The sequence below is a fragment of the Lutra lutra genome, chromosome 4, assembly GCF_902655055.1.
Source record: "Lutra lutra chromosome 4, mLutLut1.2, whole genome shotgun sequence".
In the NCBI taxonomy this organism is placed as follows: Eukaryota; Metazoa; Chordata; class Mammalia; order Carnivora; family Mustelidae; genus Lutra; species Lutra lutra.
In genome coordinates, this window is record NC_062281.1 from 176,419,683 (window position 1) to 176,443,066 (window position 23,384).

Sequence of the window (23,384 nt, forward strand, 5' to 3'; positions counted from 1 at the left end):
TTCTTTAAAAGATTAAATGATATATCGGAGTTCAGGGGCTTAGCAAAATTCCTGGAGGATAGTAAACGCTCAACTAATACTATTAGTTGCCAATACACAGGTACAAACGGTCTCTCTTGTCTCCAGGTTCTCGTGTTGCCAACTCCCTTGTTAAGAGTTCAACAGAATTACCTACTGGGTGCTGCGGTCCCAGGTGGGTTTCTCCATTCCGTTATCAAGATAAAGGCACCAACTAAAAATGGCGACCTCTAAACGGTCCGAGGGCGTCAATTACCGGTATTGCTAGCGATATATATGACAAGCGGAGACGGAAAGAAACAAGGGCAAGGCTCCTAACACCTGGGTAGAAGGCGAACGGCTCGCCCACGCTGCCAGTCAACCCCAAGCAAGATAAAACACAACGGCCGGAGCTGAGCAACAGCCTGCAGCCCAACCACGTGTCAAAATCCAGTATGCGCCTGCGCAAGCCAGGCGCGCGCCCGCCGGCCGGAAGAGCCGCGCGTTTCCGGGTTGGAGGCGGGGAGCGGTGCCGGAAGTACTCGGGGAGGGCCGAGCAGTCGGACCGGCTGCTGAGACGAACGCTTCACTGGGGCAGTCTCCGCATATCATGGGGAGATAGACGCTGCTGCCTGTGAGTCTTGGGCCCTGGCAGTTGAGGAAGAAGAGCGGGAGGAGGGAGTCAGGACCCAGACCCACAGTGGGTCAATGTTTGAAGAACTAGGTTGTGGAGGAGACCGGGTTGTGCGAGGAATCAGGCTGTTGGGACGGGAATGAGGGGAACGGGGCTCGGAGAAGACGCGGCTGTGGGGACCCGGGCTGTAGACTGGACTTAGGGAACGGGGACGGATGTGAGTTCCCCGGCACCTGAGGGAAAAGCGGTGTGAGAGGGACAGGATTGTGAAGACCTGTGTTCCTAAGAGGAGAGGGTCGGAGAGGAAAGGGGCGTGAAGACACGGGCTTCCGAAAGGTAAAAGCGGAGCTGTGAGGACTTGGGCTCCTAAGAGACAGAAGCGGGACAGTGAAGATCCAGGCTCCTAAGGAGTCAGAAACAGGGTAGCGAAGACTTAGGTTCCTGAGGGGCAGGAGCACTCAGAGAACACTTGGGTTTGGAAGGAACAGCAGCGGGCAATGAAGACGGGCTTCTGTGGGGACGGGATCAGGGCTTGGAGACTCCGAAGTACCTGAGAGAACAGGGCTGTGAGGACCCGAGCTCGCCGAAGCGGAGAGTGTAAGGGGCCATGGCTTCGAGATCACACTCCAAGGGAAAGGGAGAGAGTTTGGAAAAGATCTAGTGATCTTTTTTTTTTTTTTTTTTTTTCCCCTCACACACTCTGAGTCCAGAATGGTAAAGGATGTATTCCGGGGAAGAAGACCCTTCCTTCGCGCTGCCTGCTTGGCTTTGGGCAGGCTTTGCTTGTGTCAGATACTTTATCTAGGAAAGCCCCATGCAAGCATCTTCGTTTTCTGCTTCATTCTTTCGAAGCTCTGATGTGAAGTCGAAGCCGTTTGAACCCAGTTATATACTTGATAAGTGCTTTAAATACCATTCCATTCAACCTTATTGAGCACAGATCTCTGCATCTCAAATCAAAGAATGTTGGAGATAGGAGGACAGGATGGCCCAGAAAGATAATCTTTTTTAAACTCCTGTTTTATATGCAGAGAGGCTAAGGTCCAAAGAGGGTATAGGATCACAGTGAGGTAATGATTGATTAGATCATAATTTTGATAGAGTACCCTGCTGTGTCTAGCAAATAGGAGATACTTGGCAAATAGCCTCGAAAACATGCTTCTAGAATCTTTGCTTTAACCTCAAACTCAAGAAGGAATTTTTTTTCCAAATTTAGTACTTTATTTTGAGGCTTTTTACTATATTGACATCAATACAGTGAATGACACTTAACCAGGTAGGGAACCTTTAAACCAAGCCCCGTCTCCCCCCACCCCCTAAATTTAGGAAGCAGTTTAGAAAGTTGCAGATAAATAAGTTGTATCCTGTATTTTTATTATAGGCATTTACTGGAGATGGCTGCTTTTATTTTCTATTTTTTTAAGATTTCTTATTTGAGAGAGACAGGGAGTACAAGCAGGGGAAGCAGCAGAGGGAGCAGGAGAAACAGACTGCCCGCTGAGCAGGGAGCCTGACTTCAGCTCCATCCCAGGACCCTGGGATCATGACCTGAGCCAAAGGTTGGCGCTTTAACCAACTGAGTCCTCCTCCCCCCACACCCCCCGCACCCCAGATGGCTGCTTTTCAAAAAGAATGGCAAAGATACTTGGATGAGTCACTTCCTTTCAATAATATCTTTTCCTGAAAACTACTCAGACTAATCAGGCACTATCATAAGCACTTTCAAATATTAAATCATTTAATTATCACTTACAGCCCCATAAGTTAGATATTGTTACTTCCGTTGTATAGATAATGGAATTGGTTCAGAGATTAAGTACCTTGCCTGAAAACATGGTACTAAACCCATGTTATGTGTTTGACTAACTTTGTTCTACTTTTCTAAGTGAATTCTTCTCCATGTATCAGTTTGCACATCAACAAAATAGAAATAACACACAAAACATATCATTGAATGAAAGCACCCCCCTCTCTCTTAAGACTTCTCTTTATATGAAGTACTATAACTTGTTAGGATACTTATATAGTATAGTATTTGAGGAGAACTAAATTTTGGTGGGTTTTTTTTTTTTTAAGATTTTATTTATTTATTTGACAGAGACACAGCAAGAGAGGGAACACAAGCAGGGGGAGGGGGAAAGGGAGAAGCAGGCCTCCCGCCGGGCATAGAGCCCAGTGTAGGGCTCGATACCAGGACTCTGGGGTCATGACCAGAGCCCAAGGCAGAGGCTTAATGACTGAGCCGCATAGGCGCCCCGTTTTTTTCTGTGTTTTAAATAAGAATAGATATTTAAGATAGGAAAATGGGACCTGAATCGAACTCTTCCTCACATGGACTAGGATATATTTAATTTTAAACTTAGGAGGCCAAGAAAGACCAACTTGAAGAACAAGGACCTAAATTGTATTAACTTTAAATTAATTTTAACCTAAACTAAATCAGGGAAATTGGGCCAACTAGTTGAAACTATTGTTTTTTCCCAAAGAGTCAGCTTATACTGTTTGAAAGTGCCTCTACTGTTTGCAAGTGATCAAAACTTACACCAAATTATGAAATAAAGCATGCCCATGCCACCATTTCAAAGTACCTGATGGTTTAATTAATGATAACTTAGTTCTGAGTTAATATCCTCATCTACATTTGCAAAATGTATTTATTTCACTCATTTGTGGCTCTAGCATTGAGTTATAATAGTATTTCAAAGTACCTGATCAGAAAATCATTATGTTAGAGCAGATACGAACATAGAACATATTACTTTTGATCTGCAGTCTTCATGGAAAGCCCCCAAATACTTTGGAGACAATATACCAGCAGTGGTTAGAGTCTGTACTGTGAAACAGGTGTGCTGGATGCAGAAGACAAACTGAAATCAGTACATATGGACTTAATCTAAAATCTTACACTAATTCTTAGAGCTGAAAAGGACTTTAAAATCTGTCTGATCCTATTCTTAATTACAGATGTAGAAACTCTGGTTAAAGGGAGCTTATATAACTCAGTGGCAGAAATAGGATGATACCCAACCCTCCTGACTTGGATCTTCCCTGTGCCATAGTACCCCTCATCAACCTCCTGTGGACTATTTACCATTACCCTGCTGTGTCACTTCTTTTTTCAGTCACTTTTTTGTTTTTATTTTTATTTATTTATTTGACAGAGATCACAAGCAGGCAGAGAGGCAGGCAGAGAGAGAGGAGGAAGCAGGCTCCCTGATGAGAGAGCCTGATGAGGGGCTCAATCCCAGGACCCTGGGATCATGACCTGAGCCGAAGGCAGAGGCTTTAACCCACTGAGCCACCCAGGCGCTCCCACTTTTTTTATTTGTTAATGTCTGTAGTCATAAAAATGGCTATAGGATGGCACCACCACATACTACAATGGGAAAACCTTTTAGTTTTATTTTTTATTTTTTTAAACATTTTATTTGTTTATTTGACAGAGAGAGAGAGGGAACACAAGCAGGGGGAGTGGGAAAGGGAGAAGCAGGCTTTCTGTGGAGCAGGGAGCCCAATGTGGGCCTCCATCCCAGGACCCCGGGATCATGACCTGAAGGCAGACGCCTGACGACTGAGACACGCAGGTGCCCAGCCTTTTAGTTTTAATACAGTGGTTTTTGTAACTAAGATTTAGAAGAGGAGGGCATATCTATTATATAATTTTAGCAAACATTTATTTGTACTTTCCATGTGCCAGGCACTCTTCTGAGTGCTTTCGATTCATAAACTCAGTGTATTGTCACAACAGTCCCATGAGATACACCATATGATTAACTCAGTTTTTCAGGTGAGGAAATTGAGGCATAAAGAGATTAGATAACTTGCTCGGGGACTTAAACTATTAAAAAGTGGCAGAGTTGGTGCTTGAACTCAGACACTGCCACCGAGTCCATGCCTTCAACCACTGCATTGTACTGCCTTTCTGTTAAGTCAGAACCACTTAAAAAGCACCAAACTAGGCAAAAAAACTAGTGGGAAAAAAATCCCATGTTTCTATTGTTCTCAGGTCTTCTATGTAGGATGCAATTAATGATTCTGTTTTTTTAGGCTGGGAAATATGAGTTCATTTAGATACATGTAGAAGCCAGTGAGAAGAGAAACAGGTACAAAACACAGTCATTAGGTGAAATCATGTACCGTAGTGATAGGGCAGTTATGTCATTAGTCTGGCAGTCCCCTTCACTCTAGTATTTTGTTTAAATAATTCCTAAACATTTCAGAAATGAAAGGGTTTTAGAGACAATCTGGTCTTTTACTCCCCTATTCTGTTCACTTAAAAAAAAAAAAAATCTTGGGTCACCTGGATGGCTTAGTGGGTTAAGCCTCTGCCTTCGGCTCAGGTCATGATCCCAGGATTGGGATAGAGGCCCGCATCAGGCTCTCTGCTCAGTAGGGAGCCTGCTTCCTCCTCTCTCTCTCTCTGCCTACCTCTCTGCCTACTTGTGATCTCTCTCTCTGTCAAATAAATAAATAAAATCTTTAAAAAAAAAAAATCTTGGTGGGTGGATCTGTGGGGTGCTTGGCTGGCTCATTTGGAAGAGCATGCAACTCTTGACCTCAGGTTTGTAAGTTCAAGCCCCCAACATTGGGTGTAGAGTATACTTAGAAAATATATATATATTTTTAAAGATTTTATTTATTTATTTGACAGAGAGAAACACAGCAAGAGAGGTAACACAAGCAGGGAGAGTGGGAGAGGGAGAAGCAGGTTTCCTGCCAAGCAGGGAGCCCGACGTGGGGGCTCCATCTCAGGACCCTGGGATCATGACCTGAGCCGAAGGCAGAGGCATAACGACGGAGCCACCCAGGTCCGCAGAAAGAAAATCTTTAGGAAAAAAAAAATCTGTTAATGAAACAGATGTCTGAAAAACACCATGGTCTTATAACTACTGCAAGGTGTCCCCCCATCTCCTACCCTCTGAAAATCGGATACTCTTAGTACAGTAATAGGGTTGCAACTGGATTTCTGTTTGAGGTTCAAGCTGTTAAAAGGAAAAGCAGTTAGGAGCTGTTATCCTAAACCTATCAACTGGAGCTTAAATGTAACTGGTAAGGGGGAGGGAGGATAGGCTTGGTATTTAATTGAACTCCCAGCCATACAATCTTGTTTTGATAAAATTACTAAATAACTTTTACTGTAGATCACTGGGGCATGGACTTTCTGGACTTATTTTGTAACTCCTGGCATAGTAGGTGCTAATAAGGGTTTACTCTTATCATTGTTCTCCCAAACTGTCCCACAGAGAATGCCCGTTTTGACACAGCAGTGCTTTCTATTTCCTGGCATTCCAAGTAAGTGAAAATTAGAAATTTGAGGAGCCCAAAGACAACCAAGGTATATTATGTAATGGAATTCAGGTTATTTACAGTCACTTCATTCCACTGTGCTTGGTCAGCATCATCCACGATTGGACTTGATGAAAGTTGTCAGTAAACAAATAACTTGGATGTAGAGGCATTGACCATTTCAGAATGGTTGTGATGTTTTGTTTTTTAATTTACATACCAAGAAATCCACCCTTTTGGGAGTACAGTTCTGTGAGTTGTGACAAATAAATATTGTATAAGCACCATAACACTGCTACCTCACAGTTCCACCACCCCCAGAGTTTCCTTCATGCTGTTCCTTCGTCGTCCAGCCCTAGCACTCTAAGCCACTGGCAGCCACTAATCTGTTTTCTCCATCCATGTAGACTTGCCTTTTCCAGAGTGTCATATAAATGGAATCATACAGTAAGTAGCCTTTTGAATCTTGCCTCTCACTTAACATACGCACTCGAGATTACCCATGTTGTTGCATGGATCAGTAATTGTTCCTTCCTACTGCTGAGTAGTATTCTATTGTATGGATATATATTCTTAGTTTATCCACTCACCAGTTGAAGGAAATCTGGATTGTTTCCAGTTTCTGGCAGTTAATAGTGTTGCTATAACATTCATGTACCAATTTTTGTGTGAACATGTTTTCATTTCTTTAGGGTAAATAACTAGGGGTGGGATTGCCGGATCATATGATAAGTATATATTTAGCTTTGTAAGAAACTGCCAAACTGGGGTGCCTGGCTGGCTCAGTCAGTTAAGTGGCTGCCTTCAACTCAGGTCATGATCCTGGGGTCCTCGGATCGAGTCCTGAGTGAGACTTGCTGCTAAGCAGGGAGTTGGCTTCTACCTCCGCTCCTCTACCCAACTTGTGCGCTATCACTCACTCTCTCTCAAATAAATAAGATCTCTAAAAAAAATAAAATAAAAAAAAAACCCTGCTAAACTGTTTTCCAAAGAGATTGCACCATTTTACACATTCACACGGAAATGTATGACGGTTTCAGTTGCTCAACATCCTTTCCAGCACTGGTTGATTTTTTAAAAATTTTAATTATTCTAATATATGAGTAATTTAGTAATAAATTTAGTAATACTCATTTAGTAATAAATGAGTATTTAGTACTCATTTCCCTAATTGCATTTCCCAGATGACTAATGATACTGAGTATCTTTTCATGTGTTTATTTGCCATCTGTTTATCTTAGGTGAAAGATCTGTTTAGATTTTTTGCCCATTTTTTAAATTGGTCTTTTCTCTTTATTGTTGAATTTTGAGAGTTCTTTATATATCCTGGATACAAGTTGTTTGTCAGATATGTGATTTGTAAATATTTTCTCTTAGTCTATGACTAAGAGAGCAGGAGTTTACATTTTGATTAAATCCACTTTTTTCTGGTAGAAAATGTACATTTTATTTTATTTTCTCTTTAAGATTTTATTTATTTGACAGAGAGAGACCGCAAGAGAGGGAGCACAAGCAGGGGGAGTGGGAGAGGGAGAAGCAGGCTTCCCGCTGAGCAGGGAACCCCATGGGGGGTTTGATCCCAGGACCCTGGGATCATGACCTGAGCCAAAGACAGATGTGTAACAACTGAGCTACCCAAGCGAACACTTAAACAGTTTCTTCCTTTTGTGGATTGTGCTTTTGGTGTTATATCTAAGATTCCTGCCCTGACCCAAAGTTACGAAGATTTTTTTCCCTACGCTTTCTTGTAAAAGTTTTATGGATTTACATTTCTTAAAAAATTTTCTTTATTTGACAGAGAGATAGCAAGAGAAGGAACACAAGCAGTGGGGAGTGGGAGAGAGAGAAACAGGCTCCCCAGTGAGCAGGAGCCCAATGTAGGGCTCCATCCCAGGGCTCTGGGATCATGACCCGAGCTGAAGGCAGACGCTCAATGACTGAGCCACCCAGGCACCCCTCTTCCTTGTTTTTTAAAAACATCTTTATTGAGATGCTATTCACATATCATACAATTCACCATTATCAGATGTATAGTTCAGTGGCTTTTTTTGTACACTCATGCTTGTGCAGCCATCACCATAATCTAATTTCAATTATTATTTTTTAATAGACTTTTTTTTTTTTAAAGATTTTATGTATTTATTTGACAGACAGAGATCTCAAGTAGGCAGAAAGGTAGGCAGAGAGAGAGGAGGAAGCAGGCTCCCTGCTGAGCAGTGAGCCCCATGCAGAGCTAGATCCCAGGACCCTGGGATCATGACCTGAGCTGAAGGCAGAGGCATTAACCCACTGAGCCACCCAGGTGCCCCTAATTTCGATTATTTTTATCCCCCCTAAAATGAATCCTCTACCATTAGCACTCAGTCCCTATCCTTTTCCCCCACTCTTCAGCCCTGGCAACCACTAATCTACTTTCTGTCTCTATAGATTGGTCTATTCTGGACATTTCATATAAATGGAATCATACATGTGGTCTTTTCAACTATATTCTTTCATTTATTTTTTAAAATTTTTTTTAAAGATTTTGTTTATTTATTTGAGAGAGAGAATGAGAGAGAGAGTATGAGAAGAAGGAGTGTCAGAGGGAGAAGCAGACTCCCTGCCAAGCAGGGAGCCCGATGCAGGACTCTAACCTGGGACTCCAGGATCATGACCTGAGCTGAAGGCAGTCGCTTAACCAACTTAGCCACCCAGGAGCCCTATTTTTAATTTTTTTTTTTTTTTTTAAGATTTTATTCATTTATCTGACAGAGAGAGATCACAAGTAGGCAGAGAGGCAGGCAGAGAGGGGGGCGGGAAGCAGGCTCCCTGCTAAGCAGAGAGCCCAGTGCGGGGCACGGTCTCAGGACCCTGAGATCATGACCTGAGCTGAAGGCAGAGGCTTTAACCCACTGAGCCACCCAGGCGCCCCCTATTTTTAAATTTTTTAAAAAGTTTTATTTATTTAAGTAATCTCTACACCCAGCACACAGCTTGAACTTATGACCCGCAGATCAAGAGTCACATTCTCTTACAACTGAGCCAGCCAGGCATCTTTTATTCAGCTTAATATTTTCATGAGTCTTCTTTTCCAATGTATTTCATTTTGTGGTTATACCCTAATTTATTTAACCATATCACTTTTTTTTTTTTAAAGATTTTATTTATTTATTTGACAGACAGATCACAAGTAGGCAGAGAGGCAGGCAGAGAGAAAGGAAGGGAAGCAGGCTCCCCGCTGAGCAGAGAGCCCGATGTGGGACTCGATCCCAGGATGCTGGGATCATGACCTGAGCCGAAGGCAGCCACTTAACCAACTGAGCAACCCAGGCGTCCCTCTTTTTTCTTTCTTTTTCTTTATTTTTTTAGAGAGAGCATAGGCGCGAGTGGTGGGGGAGGGGCAGAGGAAGAATGAGAGAGAGATTCTTTTTTTTTTAAGATTTTATTTATTTATTTGACAGATAGAGATCACAAGTAGACAGAGAGGCAGGCAGAGAGAGAGAGAGGGAAGCAGGCTCCCTGCTGAGCAGAGAGCCCGATGTGGGACTCGATCCCAGGACCCTGAGATCATGACCTGAGCCGAAGGCAGCGGCTTAACCTACTGAGCCACCCAGGCGCCCGAGAGAGAGATCCTTAAGCATGCTCTATGGGACATGGGACTTGCTCTCATGTCTCTGAAATCATGACCTGAGCCAAAATCAAGAGCTGGATGCTCAACTGACTGAGCCACTGAGGTGCCCCAGTACATGCTTTTCTGATTTTGGTAGATACTGCCAAGTAGCCCTTTGTAGAGCCCTAACTAATGTATATCCTCTACCCCACCCTCAAATCCAAACAATGTGTGAACTGTTTCTCTATAAAACTTTCAAATGGGCGCCTGGGTGGCTCAGTGGGTTAAGCCTCTGCCTTCAGTTCAGATCATGATCTCAGGATCCTGGGATCAAGCCTGGCATTGGGCTCTCTGCTCAGTGGGGAGCCTGTTTCCCCCCTTCCCCGCCCACCCACCCCCCTGCTGCCTCTCCGCCTACTTGTGATCTCTGTCAAATAAGTAAATAAAATCTTTAAAAAAAAAAAATAAATAAAACTTTGAAACAGTACGTATAAAACTTTTTCATCATTGCCAAAGGAGTAATAAATAGTTTCAATTTGCATTTTTATTATGAATGAAAATAAGAATCATTTCATTACTTTTTTTTTTCTAGGATTTTATTTATTTATTTGACAGAGATCACAAGTAGGCAGAGAGGCAGGCAGAGAGAGGAGAAAGCAGGTTCCCTGCTGAGCAGAGACCCCCGATGTGGGGCTTGATCCCAGGATGCTGGGATCCTGACCTGAGCCGAAGGCAGAGGCTAAACCACTGAGCCACCCAGGCGCCCCTACTTTTTTTTTTTTTTAAGGTTTTATTTATTTATTTGACAGATCGAGATCACAAGTAGGCAGAGAGAGGAGGAAGCAGGCTCCCCGATGAGCAGAGAGCCCGATGCGGGGCTCAATCCCAGGACCCTGGGATCATGACCTGAGCCGAAGGCAGAGGCCCTAACCCACTGAGCCACCCAGGTGCCCCATCATTACTTTTTTTTTAAGGATCATTTCATTACTTTAAGAGCTAATTGAATTTCTTGTACTATCATTTTTTTGTTGTTTTTGCAATTTTTCTTTTGGGTTGTTGGGTGTGTATTTATGTGTAGGTATTTTTTATATATAAAAGAAATTAGTTTTTTTGTCTTTGATACATATTGCATATATTTTTGCTAGGTTGTCTTTTGTCCTTTAACTTTATTATGTTTTTTTGTCATGCAGACATTTTCATTTTTATTTAAAAATTTATTTCTTTTTAGATATTTTTATTTGTATGTGATTGAACATGTCAGTCTTTTATGGCTCCTGAGCTTTGTGTCATCTTTAGAAGGGCTTCTCTTTTCTTTTCTTTTAAAATTTATTTATTTATCTGAGAGAGAGAAAGAGACCAAGCAAGCATGAGTAGGGCGGGGGGGTGGGGAGAGGGAGAAAGAGAAACCCAAGCAGACTCTGCTTGGAACCTGATGTGAGATTTGATCCTACAACCCAGAACTCACGACCTGAACCAAAATCAAGAGTCAGATGCTTAACTGACTGAGCCATCCAGGTGCCACAAAAGTGTTTTTCACTCATGGCTAAGAATAATTTTTTTTTTTTTTTAATTTTTAAAAATTGAGCTGATTGTAGATTTATGTGTAGTTACAAGAAATAATGCTTTGCTCAGTTTTCCCCAGTGGTACATTTTGCAAAACTGTTGTCTGTTATGATAATCAGGATATTCACATTGATGTAATCTATCAGTCTTTTTTTTTTTAAGATTTTTTATTTATTTGACAGATCACAAGCAGGCAGAGAGGCAGGCAGAGAGAGAGAGAGAGAGAGGAGGAGGCAGGCTCCCTGCTGAGCAGAGAGCCCGATGTGAGGCTCGATCCCAAGACCCCGGGACCATGACCTGAGCCAAAGGCAGAGGCTTTAACCACTGAGCCACCCAGGCACCCCTAATCTATCAGTCTTACTCAGATTTACCCAGTTTTACGTGTGTCCATTTACTTGTGTTCAGTTATGGATGTATGTGGATTAAGTCCTATACAACTTAGTCAGTTTTATAGGTTCTTTTATCCATCATCACAGTCAAGACAGTGAACGATTCCATCACAAAAGTCCCTCATTTTGCCCTTTTATAACCACATCTGCTTCCCTGCCACCTTGTCCCTGACAACCTCACTAATCTGTCCTCTATTCCTAAAATTTTATCATTTCAAAGATGTTCTATAAATGTAGTCTTTTAAAAAAAAAAAAAAGGATTTTATTTATTTGAGAGAGAGAGTGAGTAAGAGAGAGAACACAGGAGGGGGGGTGGGGAGAGGAAACACAGTGCTTGATTCCAGGATGCTGAGATCATGACCTGAGCTGAAGGCTTAACTGACTTAACCGACTAAGCCACCCAGGAGCCCCAGACGTACTCTTTTTATAATCTTTTGTTCAGCATAATTCTCTGGAAGTTCATTCAGGTTGTGTGTATCAAGTTTTTTTCTTTTTACTGATAAGTAATTTTCCATGATATGGATATACCACAGTTTGTTTAATCATTCACTTCTTGAGAGACATCTGAACTGATTACAGTTAAGTATTACAAATAAAGCTACTATGATATTCAGGTGCAGGTTTTGGTGTGAACGTAAGTTTTCATTTCTCCACGATAAATGCCTAGGACTTGAATTGTTGTGTCATATAATAGTTGCATGTTGAGATTTTTTTTTCCTGAGTCAGATTTATTGAGGTATAATTTACATGCAATAAAATGTGCACATTTTAGGTAGACAGTTTGATGAGTTTTGATAAATATATGCATCTGGGTAAGCATCACCCCACTCAAGATAGAGAGTGTTTACATCCACCATACAAACTTCCCCTATCCACAGCACAAACTTCCCCCATGCCCCAAACTTCTCTGCCCCATCTATTGCTAGAGATTAGTTTTTTTGTTTTTGTTTTTGTTTTTGTTTTTTTTGACAGATAGAGATCACAAGTAGGCAGAGAGGCAGGCAGAGAGAGAGAGAGAGAGAGAGGAGGAAGCATGCTCCCCGCCGAGCAGAGAGCCAGATGTGGGGCTCGATCCCAGGACCCTGGGATCATGACCTGAGCCGAAGGCAGAGGTTTTAACCCACTGAGCCACCCAGGCGCCCCTAGAGATTAGTTTTTAGATCATTAGACATTAGGATTTCATATAAATCATACAGTGTGTATTCTTTTGGAACTTTTTTTTTTTTTAACTTAAATATTTTAAGTTATCCCTATGGTTATGTATTAGTGATTTGTTCCCTTCCCCCCCACCTTTTTTGTTGTTGTTGTTTTTAAGGTGAGCTCCACACCCAACATGGGCTTGAACTCATAACCCTGATTTTAAAATTGCAGGCTTGGGGCGCCTGGGTGGCTCAGTGGGTTAAAGCCTCTGCCTTCGGCTCGGGTCATGATCTCGGGGTCCTGTGATCAAGCCCCACATCAGCCTTTCTGCTCAATGGAGAGCCTGCTTCCTCTTCTCTCTCTCTCTGCCTGCCTCTCTGCTTACTTGTGATCTCTGTCAAATAAATAGATAAAATATTAAAAAAATAAATAAAATTGCAGGCTCTTTGGGACACCTGGGTGGCTCAGTCATTTAAGCTTCTGACTTGATTTTGGATCAAGTCATGATCTTGGGGTGGTCGGATCAAGCCCTGTGTCCAGCCCATGCTCAGTGCAGTCCACGTGCCCCTCTCCCTCTGCTCCTCCTCCTTCCCCATGTACGCATTTTCGAGCGCGCTCTCTCTCTCTCTCTCTCTCTGTTTTTTTAGATTTATTCATTTGACAGAGACCCGGCAAGAAAGGGAACCTAGGCAGGGGGAGTGGGAGAGGAAGAGGCAAGCTTCCTGCTGAGCAGGGAACCCAATCCTCCATTCTAGGATCCTGGGATCCTGACCTGAGCCAAAGGCAGATGCTTACCAGACAGCTCAGGTGCCCCTCGATACAGTACTATTAACTGAATTCAGATCATAGTTTTTCCATTTTGTCTTCCATGTCTTTTTAGGCTCCTCTATGATAGTACATGAGTAGATTTTTTTTAAGAAACTGCAAACTGTTTTGTAAAGTGGCTATACTGTTTCCTTTCCTAGTGGCAGTGTACTAGTGATTCAGTTTCTCTGCATCCTCGTCAGCATTTGGTTCTATCATTGGTTTTTATTTTACTCATAGGTGTGTGGTTTTATCTTATTGCAGGTTTAATTTGCCTTTTTTTTTTTATGACTAATGATATTGAACATCTTCATGTGCTTTATTTGCCATCTGTATATCCTTTTTGGTGAAATGTCTGGTTGTGTCTTCATTTTGTGATTGAATTACTTAAAAAAAAAGTTGAGTTTTGAGAGTTCTTTATAATTCTAGATATTAGTTGTTGTTTTTTTTAAGGATTTTATTTTATTTATTTGACAGAGAGAGAGAGACAGCGAGAGAGTGAACACAAGCAGGGGGAGTGAGAGAGGGAGAATCACAAACAGTGGGTTTCTCCCAGCAGAGCAGGGAGCCTGATGTGGGGCTCTATCATGGGACCTTGGGATCATGACCTGAGCTGACGAAGGTAGACATCCAACGACTGAGCCATGCAGGCGCCCCTAGATACTAGTCTTTTGTTGGATATGTAGTTTGTAAACATTTTCTCCTACTCTGTAGCTTGTCTTTTCATCCTTTTCACATGGAACTTTCACAGAAGAAACTTTTTTAATTTGATGAGGGCCAATTTATCAGTATTTCCTTTTACTGATTGTGCATTTGGTGCCACGTCTAAGAATTCTGCCTAGTAGAGCCCAACGATTTTCCTGTTTTTTTTTTTTTCTAAAAGTTTTAAAGTTCTACATTTTACATGAAAGTCTGTGATCCAGGGGTGCTGGGGTAGCTTAGTCGTTAAGCATCTGCCTTCGCCTCAGATCATGATCCCAGATCGGGGCCTGCTTCTCCCTCTCTCTGTTGCTCCCTTGCTTGTGTTTCTTATCTCGCTGTGTCTCTCTCTGTCAAATAAATAAATAAAATCTTAAAAAAAAAAAGTCTGTGATCCATTTTGAGTTAGGTTTTGTAGAAAGTGAGAGGTTTAGATTTCAGAATATTTTTTTAAATCTCCTACATTCTAGTATTTTATATTTAAGGTTTAAATATTTGATCCAGGGACGCCTGGGTGGCTCAGTTGGTTAAGCAGCTGCCTTCGGCTCAGGTCATGATCCCAGCGTCCTGGGATCGAGTCCCACATCGGGCTCCTTGCTCATCAGGGAGCCTGCTTCTCCCTCTGCCTCTGCCTGCCATTCTGTCTGCCTGTGCTTGCTCTCTCTCCCTCTCTCTCTCTGACAAATAAATAAATAAAATTTAAAATAAATAAATAAATAAATAAATATTTGATCCATTTGAAATAGAGGAGTGCAGGGTCACCTGGGTGGCTCAGTCAGTTAAGTATCTGTCTTTAGCTCAGGACATGATCCCAGGGTCCTGGGATCAAGCCCTGTGTCAGGCTCCTTGCTCAGCGGAGAGCCTGCTTCTCTTTATCCCTCTTCCATTCCTCCGGCTTGTGCTCTCTGGCTTTCTCTCTCTGTGTTGAATAAATAAAATCTTCTGGGGCGCCTGGGTGGCTCAGTGGGTTAAACCTCTGCCTTCGGCTCGAGTCATGATCCCGGGGTCCTGGGATTGAGCCCCGCATCGGGCTCTCTGCTCAGAGGGGAGCCTGCTTCCCCCTCTCTCTCTGCCTGCCTCTCTGCCTACTTGTGATCTCTGTCTGTCAAATAAATAATAAAATCTTAAAAAAAATCTTCTAAAAAAATGAAATAGAGTAGTGTATAAAGGGAGGGATATATATATAGATAGATAGATCACATATTTAAATTTTAAACATGAAACCCGATTCAATGATCTGTCTTTTCCCTATTGATAAATGCTATGAACATTAGCATATAGGTTTGCATGGGAGCACAATTTTTCATTTTTATGGAGGAGATTTGATTTATTGTCCTTAATTGTGGTATAATTTATATACAGTAAAATGCACAGATCTTAAATATTCAGTGTGATGAATTTGACATTGTATAAAGCCATGTAATCATCACCCATATGAATATGGTGTTTTATTTATTTTCTTTCCAAATATGTTATTTATTTGACAGAGAGAGAGAGATCACAGGTAGGCAGAGAGGCAGGCAGAGAGTGAGGGGGAAGTAGGCTCCCCACTGAGCAGAGATCCTGATTCGAGGCTCCATCCCAGGACCCTGAGATCATGACCTGAGCCGAAAGCAGAGGCTTCAACCCCCTGAGCCACCCAGGTGCCCCTGAATATGGTGTTTTAAATCCAACCAAATAAAGGTACAGTCTAGGAAACAAAGGGCAGTGTCAGTCTGGTAATGAGTGGTTATCATCTGCTTTCTTTTGTTTTGTTTTAATGGAAGAGTAGTTCGCTTTCCCAGAATTATTGAAAATGCAGAAGTATTGTTTGTTTCTCAACAAAACAGTAAAGTACAGTCTAGTTTCTGAGGGAGAAACTTTGATTTTTCTTACAATGTACAGATTCCCTTTATTTCATTAGTAGCCATTGGAACTATTCCTTAAGGCTAATTCCTAATTTGATAAATGATTATCATATTTGGTGCTGTGTAGATAGGCTATATTTTTGTCTACAGGTCTTATTAGAGAAATTCCCATTATACAGAAACCTCTGTTACAAAAAGACTCTTGTGCTTATTTTGAGCAATACTCAGTACTATTTGGGAAGTCCCTTGAAGGTTGTGGGAATGTTATTTGAAAGGTATAATGTTCAGTATGGTGAACATACTGATAATCTTTAATAAGGCTCTTTCTTAACTTGCTGTGGGGGAATAGTTTTGTTTTATAACATAACAGAACTATTACCTTGTCAACAATTTTTCCCTATCCTGATTCTTCCATTGATGACATTTGTGGGTAAGGGAAAGGGAGGCAGATGGTTAAAAAACAAGTGATCCTGATGCTCTGCTGTCCCCTCAGCTGACTCTTGGCCAACAAGTTTCTCTTGGTCACTTAACCAGTAAGTAGTTAGTTGCTTTAACTTATTTATTTTTAAAGTTTTAAGATTTTATTTATCCATTTGATAGAGAGACAGTGAGAGGGAACACAAGCAGAGGGAGTGGAAGAGAGAGAAGCAGGCTTCCTGCTGAGCAGGGAGCCCGATGCGGGGCTCTATCCCAGCACCCTGGGATCTTGACTCGAGCCGAAGCCAGATGCGTAATGACTCAGCCACCCAGGATCCCCTTATTTTTAAATATTTTATTTACTTATTTGAGAGAGAGGGAGAGGGGGAGCACAAGTTGGTTTTATATACAGTAAAATGCATAGGAGAGGCAGAGGGAGAGGCAGAGGGAGAAGCAGACTCCACTGAGCAGGGAGCCCGATGCGGGACTTGATCAAGGACCCTGGGATTGTGACCCGAGCCAAAGGCAGACGCTTAACAGACTGAGCCACCCAGGCGCCCCATTAGTTGCTTTTATTAAGGGCAGACTGGGAAAGGTCATTTCTCATGTTAGAGAGTTAGACAATTTGTTGTGGAGGAATGCAGCAATACGGGGCCAGAGTTGACAGGTGCAGATACTCGTTTAGGTTGCTAAGCTTCACCAAGTTCTGAAAACCACTGTTGTGATTCCTGCAGGTTCATTTCACAGTTTTGGCCAATGAAGTTTTCATATGCTGCTGGCTTACCCTACCAATAGAACATTGTTTTACTGGAAGAGAAGCTATATTACTATAATTGTCATTAATTAATTTTAGAGGTTGTGTATGAAAGAGATGGAGATGTTTTCCTCAGTGTGCAGGATGAATAAGGAGACAAGAATAAGGATGTTGTTTCTCCACATCCGGTTTGCGTGGATCCTGGTCAGTGAAGATGTGCCAGGCCACGCAGCCAAAGTGCTATGGCAAGGGTGGTGGTTGATGCCAGTTGTTTATTTACAGGTAGCTTTTGAAAATGGCTGCCTCTCATTTCACCGGGCTCACAGCCGTTGCTGATGTAATTAAAGATCTAGACACTCAGATAGCTGTAAGTAAGCTCGTTGAGGCCACTGTTGGTGGAACTTGGTAAATGTGCTTCTGATGTCGATGACACCAAAGCTGCTGTCCACAGAGTCTACCTCATGGCTTTGAAATTTAGGCATCTTGGCTACTCTGGGTTTGGGACTCTGCATGTACTTAAAGATTGTTAACACTCAAAAAATTTGCTCTTGATGACAAAGAACAGCTTACTTTTAACAGTTGCTAAAAACGGTGTTTATTAGACATAGACCTGACATAGATGTAAGCATGTTTTGAAGTGCCAAAAGGAACTAATCTGTTTTCTTAAGTTTTGTGGCTGGGTTTTAAGTATGTGATTGTGCCGTGATTTATTTGAATATAACATCATTTGCTGTTCAGAAATAAGGCATGTAGTACTTAACCAAATATTCTATTTTTACATAGTCTTCAGAAATGTCTTACTCATTCTAGTCTATTTTTGTACATAAGATTTACCATTTCATTTACTTTCTTCCTTATTTAATTTTGTGGACTATTTCATTTAGCTTTTGGAGACAAGATGGTTTCTAAATTTGAGGTGAGAGCAGTGAACATTCTTCATTCCCTCCATTTTTAATGTGTAGGTGTGAAATGTTCACTATCCCAGATATCCTGAAGACCCTGCAAGTCTGACAGACCTTATGCAATTTTACTTTCAAACCTTATCCTTTATTAAAGATGTTTCTGGAGCTAGTTCTCTTGTTTTCCTTCTACAGCTGATTGGCCTTGGTCCTCACAGCTCCAAAAAGAAACAGGATCTCGATAAGCTCTATGAGCTGAAGTCCAAAGCTCGACAGATTATGAACCAGTTTGGCCCCTCAGCCCTAATCAACCTCTCCAATTTCTCATCCATAAAACCGGAACCAGCCAGCACCCCTCCACAAGGCTCCATGGCCAATAGCACCACAGTGGTAAAGATACCAGGCACTCCTGGGACAGGAGGGCGACTCAGCCCTGAAAACAATCAGGTATCATCTCTTACTTTTTGCTCTCCCTAGGCATCTCTTACATTATTTGAACCAGTAATGCTTTGAGAGATGTCTATCTCAGGTGCTGCCTCTTCCTCTCAGCTGAAAGAGTCTTTTCCCTCCTTTGGACTTCTAAAGTTCCTTATCAAATTATCATGTATAATGTTTATCAGTGTTTACTCTGTGGTATTTATGTGTGTGTGTGTGTGTATATGTACATACATTCATACACACACACTAACACATGTTGCCTATGACAGGTTTTTATATATGTATATATAAATATATATACACTATATAATTGTTAAATAAAATAATGAAATAACTAATGGATTCATTATTCATTATTCCTGTAATAAAAGCATTAATTGCCTCTGGTCTTTTCTCCTTCTAGTTCATCCAGCTGCTCCATTATTAACTTTGTGCACTAATTCTAAAATCTGCCCCCCCATGCCCTCTCTCCCCCACTTTCTGCTCATGATTCTGATTCTGCCCTCCAGAGCCACAAGAGATAAGAAATTAGTATAATCTCTTGTCTTGGGCTTTATAGGCTGGATAGAATAGGACAGAGAGACATTTCAAGATAATGGGGTGGGGGATTAGCAAAGGTGAATGGGGAGGGTTGGGCAGACATTTGGGAAGCCAACCTGTGTTGAATGTGGAGTCTGTTGGAGGAGAACAGGAGGTAACATTATATAGGCAGGATTATGGCAGAATATACTGAGCATATACTAGTCAGTCTCCTTTGAAACGCTTAGTCATTAGACAATCTTTGCAAATATTTAATAGACGAGTAAGTAACATAATAAAAGTCTTATGTCTTAGGATTATCTTGGCAGTAAGTGAACAAGAAAGGTAGAAAGGGGGTAGACTGAGAGGAAGACCAAGTCTAAGACTTTTGCAGTAAATCAAGACATGGAATGAAGGCTTGCCTTAAGTGGATTTAATGGTAGAATGAATAGATCTGACATATAGTTAACAAATATTTATTTTAAAAATTTGTTTCTTCATTTCCAAAATTATACATGCATGCTTATCACAGAAACTTTAGAAATACAGAAAAATAAAGAACCCATAATTCTACCACCATCCCAAAATAACTATGGTCAGCACTTTAATGTACGTCTTGATTATGATTTAATGGCATATGTATATGACATGCCATTTCCTTTATGAAAGAGGAGTCACAGCTTCATGCACTTACACAAATATTATACAGAGATGAACACATGCTTCCCTGCCATCATGGAGCTTTCAGCCTATTAAGCCAGGAACAGGCAAGTTTATAATATATGCAGTGACAGAAGGGTGCACAGGATACCCTAGATGCCGAAGGAGGAAGTGGTTCCTTTTACCTGGGTGGGCTAGGAAAAGCAGAAAGAAGCCACCATGGACTGAGCAGATAGGAAAAACATGTCCAAAGACAACAGAGGCACAGTACAAGTTACGGTTGTCAGATAATTGCAAATTACTTAATGTAGAGGGAGGGTAAGGTACAGTGAGCACAAGTAGCAGAAATAAATTGACAGATGTTGGCATCTCTTCCACACTGCTCTTTCAGCCTTTCCCTAGGCCACTTCTGTCTTGAGAGTGTAGTCTTGGAGCAGACTGCCAGGTAGGCTAGAATGTTAACTTTTGCAAAGTAGAAACTAAACCCAACAAACTGACAGCATTTCTTCATTATAGGGGAATGAGGTATTCTGTTTCCTTAATACTTGGCTGAAAAATCTTCTCCCAATTAACTTTAGGTATTGACCAAGAAGAAATTACAAGACTTAGTAAGAGAAGTGGATCCTAATGAGCAATTGGATGAAGATGTGGAAGAGGTAAGATGGAGTTGGGCACCCCAGAGTCTGTGTCCCTGAGAGCTAAGACTTCAGAGGCAAACAGATCTGAATTTGAATCTTGGCTCTGCCACTTACCAGCTTTGTAGCTGTGGACACATAGCTTTTTGTGTTGGTAGGGTGTGGTATTACTTACCGACAGGGTTATTGTGAGGGTCTTTTGGAATAACTTCTGCAAATCACCTGGGAGAATGCCTAGCACTTTATACCTATGCTTCGGTTTCTGTCTTTTGACTTCCTGTAGATGAGGATTTTGTTAAGCCACTCACACATGTCCGTCCATGCTTTCCTTTCCCTCATTTTTTTTTCTTTTTTTTTTTTTTAGCAGTAGAGTGATTTTTGTAAAAAGATTTTATTTATTTATTTGTCAGGGAGAGAGAGAGAAAGAGCACACAAGCAGGGGGAGCAGCAGGCAAAGGGAGGAGCAGACTCTCTGCTGAGCAGGGAGCCACGATCATGACCTGAGCGGGGGGCAGATGCTTAACCAACTGAGCCACCCAGGCACTCTCCCTCATTTTTCTAATATAGTTTTTTTTTTTTAATACATATTTTTAAAGGATTTTATTTATTGATTGATTTATTTGTCAGAGAGAGAGAGAGCACAAGCTGGGGGAGTAGCAGACAGAGGAAGAGGGAGAAGCAGGCTCCTCACTGAGCAAGTAGCCTGATGTGGGACTTGATCCCAGGACCCTGGGATCGTGACCTGAGCCGAAGGCAGATGCTCAACTGATTGGGCTGCCCAGCCATCCCTCCAATATAGTTTTTTTTGTTTTTAAGATTTTATTAATTTACTTGAGAGAGGAGAGAGAGTGTGAGAGAGGGGAGAGGGTCAGAGGAAGAAGCAGACTCCCTGTTGAGCAGGGAGCCCGATGCCCGACTCGATCCCAGGACTCCAGGATCATGACCTGAGCTGAAGGCAGTCACTTAACGATCTGAGCCACCCAGGTGCCCCCCTCCAATACAGTTTTGTCACAGCATTTAGATAACTCAGAAATCAGTGTTGACATTATTCTGATCAAGTACATATTGTTCACCTCTGAACCAAGTCCTGTTTTGTACTACCTGCTAAAGTTGATAATTGACTTTTTTTTTTAAAGATTTTATTTATTTGTTTGACACACAGAGAGAGAGCACATGCAGGGGAAGCTGCAGAGAGAGGGAGAAGCGGGCTCCCCACTCAACAGGGAGCCTGACGTGGGGCTCGATCCCAGGACCCTGGGATTATAACCTGAGCCAAAAGCAGACGATTAACCAACTGAGCCACCTAGGTGCCCCTGATTCTTTTTTTTTTTTTTAAGGGTTTTTTGGTTTTGTTTTGTTTTTGTTTTTTTGTAAGTAATCTCTATACCCAACATGGGACTTGAACTTACAACCCTGAAATCAAGAGTCACACATTCTACTACTGAGCTAGCCAGGAGCCCCTATAATTGACTTATTTTTATTTAGTTTTCTTTGTGCCATTTTTATTTTGGTTCTACTATCAGCTCCGGTATTCACCTATCAACATTGTTTTCCAAATGGATAAGTAATGTGCAGATTTGGGTCCTCCCCTCCCCAACTCAGATTTCACACTCAGAAACCTCCATCCTGGGGCAAGTGGGTGGCTCAGTGGGTTAAGCCTCTGCCTTCAGCTCAGGTCATGATCTCAGGGTCCTGGGATCGAGCCCCGCATTGGGCTCTCTGCTCAGCGGGGAGCCTGCTTCTCTCTCTCTCTCTCTCTCTCTTTCTGCCTGCTTCTCTGTGAGCTCTCTCTCTCTGTCAAATAAATAAATAAAATCTGAAAAAAAAAAAAAAGAAAAAAAAGAAAGAAACCTCCATCCTTTAAGGAGGGCCCATGATGTGATGAGCACTGGGTGTTATATGCAACTGATGAATCATTGAACACTACATCTGAAACTAATGATGTACTATATGTTGGCTGATTGAATTTGAATATCAATAATAAAAAGAACCCTCCATCATCTTCTGGTCTAATTAATTTTAGGCCACTTGAACAAACCCTCCTGAGTGTTCCTTTCACTCTTTTTTTTTCCCTCTGGCTCTCTTGTTTCCTAGATCCCACATCCTCTTCTTACTCTCTTTTTTGTTAGAGCGCATTTTTTTGTTGTTGTTACTGCCTACAAAAGAATAGACAAGAAGCAAATGTTTGAAAGTCTCTTACATTCTAACCTCACAATTTTTAGTTTGCATGGGTTTAGAATTAGATTATGAAGATAATTTTTTCCTTTCATTTGTGAAGGTATTGCTCCATGTCTTCAAAAAACCTATTAGGAAATCTTGTGTGGGTGCCTGGGCAGGCTCAGTCTGTAGAGCTTGTGACTCTTGCTCTCAGGGTTGTGAGTTCAATCCCCATGTTCAGCATCAAGCCTGCTTAGAAAAAGAAAGAAATTTCATGCTATTCTGATCCCAATTTTTTTAGTCTTCCCTTTTTTTTTTATTCTGAATTTTCATATGAGCCTTAGTATCTATCTTTTTTCATTTGTTGTGCTGGGTTCCTAGAGCCTGTTTTTATTTGGGGGATGTGAGTGCCTCAATTTGGGATGATTTTGTATATTTTGGGGTTTGGAGTTTCTTACTGATGTTGTCTGTTTTGCCTTTGCTGAGGAATATGTAATGACAGGGAAGAGAAATACAGATTACAAAAATAGTATAACTTCATTTTAATTTTAATTTAATTTTTTTTTTATTTTTTTTTTTTAAGATTTTTTTATTTATTTATTTGACAGAGAGAGATCACAAGTAGACGGAGAGGCAGGCAGAGAGAGAGAGAGAGGGAAGCAGGCTCCCTGCTGAGCAGAGAGCCTGATGCAGGACTCGATTCCAGGACCCTGAGATCATGACCTGAGCCGAAGGCAGCGGCTTAACCCACTGAGCCACCCAGGCGCCCATAATTTAATTTATTTTTTAAGATTTTATTTATTTATTTGACAGAAACATAGAGAGCACAAGTAGGCAGAGCAGCAGGCAGAGGGAGAAGGAGAAGCAGGCTCTCCACCAACCTGGGATCATGACCCGAGCTGAAGCAGCCACTTAACCGACTGAGCCACCTAGATGCCCCATTTATTTTTATTTTTT

General features: G+C 41.7%; 1 protein-coding gene across 3 annotated transcripts in view; it reads left to right on the plus strand.

Annotated features, from left to right (window-relative positions):
- The first annotated feature begins 504 nt into the window (after positions 1 to 504).
- Positions 505 to 23,384, plus strand: part of TAF12 (TATA-box binding protein associated factor 12) — a 37,689-nt gene continuing 14,809 nt past the window's right edge. Inside the window, exons 1-4 of one of the 3 annotated variants that reach the window (XM_047727726.1) lie at positions 522 to 631; positions 17,402 to 17,486; positions 18,214 to 18,465; positions 20,214 to 20,291. In XM_047727726.1, the coding sequence (XP_047583682.1) occupies positions 17,415 to 17,486; positions 18,214 to 18,465; positions 20,214 to 20,291 (402 nt within the window). In that variant the 5' untranslated portion in view covers positions 522 to 631; positions 17,402 to 17,414. Of the gene's footprint in view, positions 632 to 17,401; positions 17,487 to 18,003; positions 18,036 to 18,213; positions 18,466 to 20,213; positions 20,292 to 23,384 lie in introns of those variants that run through there. The other 2 variants (XM_047727728.1, XM_047727729.1) reach the window with 2 other exon arrangements.